We start from the raw sequence: 5,087 nt of genomic DNA on the forward strand, positions 1-5,087 counted from the left end.
GTGCCAAGGTATAATATATGGAGTACTACTTTTTAAACCTTTCGTTTTTATTGTGTTTTAAAAAATGTCTCATTCTCTATTTTGTAGCTCTCATTCGAACATTTTGTGTGACATGTTTGAAAACCGTAAGATTGAAATAGTATTTTGGTACATTACACATATCTTCCTTTTAAGTCTATAAGCTTCTAAGATTCAAGAATCTCATTTATTATATTTAATCTTCATCTAATCAAAATAAGACACTTAAATTGAACCAAATTTATTATATTTAATCCTCATCTAATCAAAATAAGACACTTAAATTGAACCAAAGAGAACATAATATTCCTGAACAATTTGATTCAAATAGTAACAAAAATCACATTTGATTGGCTTTAGTTATGTCACCCAACAATCGAGTTTCTTATCTGTGTAGTCCCACACGAGACTTGATGATGTATATGGAGTCGTACTCGAGTACCTCGTGAAGGTAAAAAGTTTGTTTTCAATAGATTATGAATCAAGTAAATCAAATCAAAATATAATAATGAATAATACACAAAAAATTGGTAAGATATGAACCGAAAATAAAGTAGGTAACTCTACTAGTCTACTAGTATAATCTTAAACATCACTTACCAGTTTAAATTTCTTTTTCATTGGGTGGAAATGGAGAAGTACATTAAAAACTCTCTCATCCCACATTCAAATTCTAGAAAGTAGGGGAATCTTAGTAGCTTAGTTGATTGGTTACCTAAACTTCCACCTTATTGATGAGAGTTCGATTCCCCACATTGTAATCCCCTCCCCCATTCCTCTTCCCCTACCCCAATTTAAAAAAAAAAAAAAATTCTAGGAAGTAGGAACTAATGTACAATAAACCGGGCCTAACTCCGGTTCAGTTTTCCCTCTAAAATTTCTACTTCACTAAACTAAATTGTCCAAAATACCTACTCTTAAAAGTTATTAAATTCTTCAAAATCTTTGAACCGGTAGAGCCAAACCGGCCTTTTTCTGCCGCATTTCCAATACTTTCCTGTGATTGTTTGAGTGTCGCTCTCTCGAAAATGTCGGGCTACAAGCCGGTCGATACTCGGGTAAGAGCCGACCGGACTTGAACCGGACTCCACATGCATTACAAAGTGTTTTTGCACCCATTGGTCCGGTTCGCCACTGTGGGGTTTTCTGAACCCCACAGTGACTGCAACGCCGCGGTTGGACCGACTTCTCTACCCTCGTCTTCCTCTGCTTAAACGGTGGCGACAACCGGTTAATTGACTCGGCTGTTGTCGTTGTTGTAGTGGAGGAAAATGAGGAGGAAGCTGAGGAAGTGGATGAACCGGTTAATGTAACTGAACGTAGTGACCAAACTCGACCGCCGGTTCTTGCACGCTTTGTTCTTGCCTTTGTTTGAACCGTTGTGGTGAAACATGGCTTTATCTGAATCGAGTTTTCTGTCTCTGGTAGTTTTCCAATTAGTGAGTACCCAACACATGAATTATCTTCAACAAATTGAGATAGCCATTCGAGGTTATCTAAGCCATTTTCCTACGTGACAGAAGTACAAGAGAGTAACAAATATCAAATGACAAGAAACTAAAGAATTGTAACAAATATCAATGACACATAACGAATATAAAAGAATCAACAGATAGAACAAATATCAAATGATAAGAAACTAAGAATTATAACAAATATCATTGACACGGAACGAAAGTACAAGAATCAACAAACAATAATAAATATCAAATGACAAGAAACTAAATAATTGTAACAAATATCAATGACGAAAGTGCAAGAATCAATAGTAACAAATATCAAATGACAAGAAACTAAAGAATTATAACAAATATCAATGACACATAATGAAGCACAAAAATGGACAGATAGTAACAAAACGACAAGAAACTAAACGATTGTAACAAATATGAATGACAAAAAAACTACAGAAGCAATAGTGTGACACTCTGACTATTAACGGACGCCATCTACTAATGGGACATGACTAGAGTTAAATGACAAAAACACATTTGAAGTATTTCGGTTTTTGAATTTAATACATGAATTATTAGGTGAACAAATTTTCTACCTAAATTATTTATAAAAATATATCTCAATGATTGATCTTTTTTAATTTTATACCTAATAAATAGTTAAAGTATGAAACTCAAAAAAATTAAAATAATTTGGATATGTTTTCACCCTTCAATCACAAGATAACGCAAAACTACCTACTAACATATCATTTTAATTTGAATCCTCCACACCTTTTCATCTAAATTTATGTTCATGATAAACTACACAATATCATGTCTTGTTTAATCATTTCACCCTAGGGGCGGAGCCACCTTGTACCAAGGGTGGTAAGGTGAATTACAATCTTTACCGAAAAATTATACCGCGTATATAGATAAAATATTATTCTATTTGATTAAATATAAAGATTTGAACAAACTTAATATATTTGAGGGATGCAGCTTAGCAGTGGTAGGTATTTAGGAAGGGCCAAATGCGACTCGCGAACGGGTTCAATCCCCAACCGCTACACTCTGTGTTTACCCTTTAATATTTTCAAAGGAGCTTCTATTTTATTGAACACACTTCCTAAAATTTCTTGTTCCACCACTACTCCACACCAATATTTATTTGGTCTACCTCTATCTCTCTTGAAACCTTTTTGAGTCTGCAATGAGATGTCCGTACATCACTCTTCACATATATAAATCATCTCAATTTAGCTTCCTGGATTTTATCTTTTAAACAAACCCTTCAAAGTATTTCTTAAAATTGAAATAAAAAAGCATAACAGAAACAATTTTTACCTGAAAATTGAATTCACTGCCAGGAAAAGAACCAAAATCCTCATTTTCAGCAGCTTCCATTTTTTCCAACAACTTTTGTGGTGAACTAGAGCAAGTTTTTTGACTATGAATTCCATTTGGTTGTTCCTCTAATTTCTCAATTTCATCTTCACCAAAGCCATTGGAGAGGTCAAGAAAGTCATCAACAAAAAATTCATCAACAGAGGTCTGGTTGTCCATGCCCTGTTGAACGTCCAAAAAACAAAAGAATTACATAAAAAATAAAATGCAGAAACATGAGTAGAAAATAAATAAAGGGATACTGAGTTATGACAGAGCCAAAATTTTTATCAAAAACACCAAAAAAATAAATGGGTTCAATATTTATTATGGAGGCATTTGACCATGAACATCTTTCACTTTTTTTTGGAGTTAACTTCTCAAAAAACGTTTGGCCATAAATTTTTGAAATTCAAATTCTAAGTTGAATTTCGGAATTTTCAAGAATTGAAAACCATCAAAAGAAGGTTTTCACGTTTTTTCGCTTGAAAGTACTCACAAAAATTTAAAAACAACTCTAATTTGTATGCATGATCAACTAAATATAACTTCAATTTTGAAATATCAGTTTTCACTTTGAAAACAAAAAATGCATTATCAAATTTTACTATGAAACGTAGTCAAACACTCACTATATATACATATAAATAATTTTAATTATATATAAACAGTGAGAGAGGTTCAAATGAACTTCTCGATCCTACCCAATTGTGTACCTAAATTGATGGTGGGAGAGGGAAGAAGAAGAAGATGGAGAAGAAGAAGAAGACTGGGGAGAAAGAAGAGTGGTGTGCAGTAGTTGTTTGGTAAAGCATTGAATGGGAGATGGGAGTGAAATTTGTATGGAGATAATACTTTTTTGTTGCTTCTTTAAATTGGGTTCCCAAATACTTACTTTTTTGGTATTATGATAAATGATGATTTGATTTAGGGGTAAAAGGTCAAAAATGTTTGTAATCTATTGAATTTTACTTTAAAATATTTATTTTTTTGAATTAAAAATGTTCCTAAAGTTTGACCAGATGAAACTTCTATAGAAACAATATATATGGGAATGTATAATTGATTTTGTTAAAGAGAGTTTGAATTAACTTATTTTAAATATTTTTAAGTTAAAATAATTTGTAAGAATTTTTATGGTATTTAGATAAAATAAAAAAGTGTATTTAAATACTTGTTAAGTAAAAATAAAAATAAGTCAAAGCCATAACTTAAAATTCCTACTTTTTTTACGGGCACTTAATCCAATGTGTATTTTAACCAAAAAGAAAAAAAAATCCAATATGAATTGTGTTATGCAATCCATGTACGTTATTCGACCCACTCATAGTAATTAAATTTATTTGTTTAATAATTAAATTCATGATTAAATTTATTTTTTTAATTATTAAATCCATGATTAAATTTATTTTTTTAATCATTAAATCCATGACTTATACAAGTAATAATAAGGAGACAATTTTATTATTGTTCCAAAATTCTCCTTCACTTGCACTTATATAAAATTTTAAAAGTTAATTATTATTAAAAAAATATACATTTTTACTTTAACTTATGACGCTTACACTATTTGACTTGGTACGGGAGTAAAAGAGTTTCTTCTTTTGTAAGTACATATTCATTGTTATTATCCAAGTTTTGAAAATTCACAAATGATTACGACAACAACAAACTCAGTGTATTGCCACATAATGAGGTGTCACTATGTGGGAAGGGTATGATGTACGCAGTTCATACCTCTATCTCTAAAGAAGTAGAAAGGCTGTTTCCGATAGACCCCCGGCTCGAGACACAGAATACCAAACAAATTCATAATAAAGCATGGAACAAGATGGCATAACATAAATACGACACTCACAAGTAATAGTAAACAGAGAAAAGTAAACAGATTCATAATAAAGCATGAAACAAGGTATCATAACAAGAATAATACCCCCACCAAGTAATTCCCTATACTAGCGACCCAAACTGACCCTAGCTTTCTGCCCTAATTCGCATCCTCCAGATCTTCCTATCTAGGGTCATGTCCTCAGTGAGCTGTAACTGCTCCATTTCCCGCCTAATCACCTCTCCCCAGTACTTCTTCGACCTACCCCTACCCCGCCTAAAACCATCCAAATGATTAAGAAAGTGAAACATTTCAAAATTCAAACCATAACATCTCAAAGTCCAAATTTCAATAATCCATAACCCCATTAAGAATTATATTTCACACAATCTTATACTCTATTTTATTGATTTAAGATT

General features: G+C 32.0%; 1 protein-coding gene across 3 annotated transcripts; it reads right to left on the bottom strand.

Moving 5' to 3' along the window:
- Window positions 1-614: 614 nt before the first annotated feature.
- LOC107869794 (GATA transcription factor 5) lies at window positions 615-3,696 on the bottom strand. Of its 3 annotated transcripts, none has more exons than XM_016716227.2 (3): window positions 3,557-3,696; window positions 2,802-3,023; window positions 615-1,527 (listed from the first exon to the last, which is right to left on the bottom strand). In XM_016716227.2, exons 2-3 carry the CDS (start codon window positions 3,018-3,020, stop codon window positions 955-957), a joined length of 792 nt encoding a protein of 263 aa, XP_016571713.2. In that variant the 5' UTR covers window positions 3,021-3,023; window positions 3,557-3,696; the 3' UTR covers window positions 615-954. The 3 variants fall into 3 exon arrangements, with proteins under 3 accessions (XP_016571713.2, XP_016571714.2, XP_016571712.2); XM_016716228.2 differs by having other exon boundaries at window positions 3,545-3,692; XM_016716226.2 differs by lacking the exon at window positions 3,557-3,696 and having other exon boundaries at window positions 2,802-3,478.
- Window positions 3,697-5,087: the final 1,391 nt, after the last annotated feature.

This window comes from Capsicum annuum, chromosome 4 (assembly GCF_002878395.1).
Source record: "Capsicum annuum cultivar UCD-10X-F1 chromosome 4, UCD10Xv1.1, whole genome shotgun sequence".
Taxonomy (NCBI): domain Eukaryota; kingdom Viridiplantae; phylum Streptophyta; class Magnoliopsida; order Solanales; family Solanaceae; genus Capsicum; species Capsicum annuum.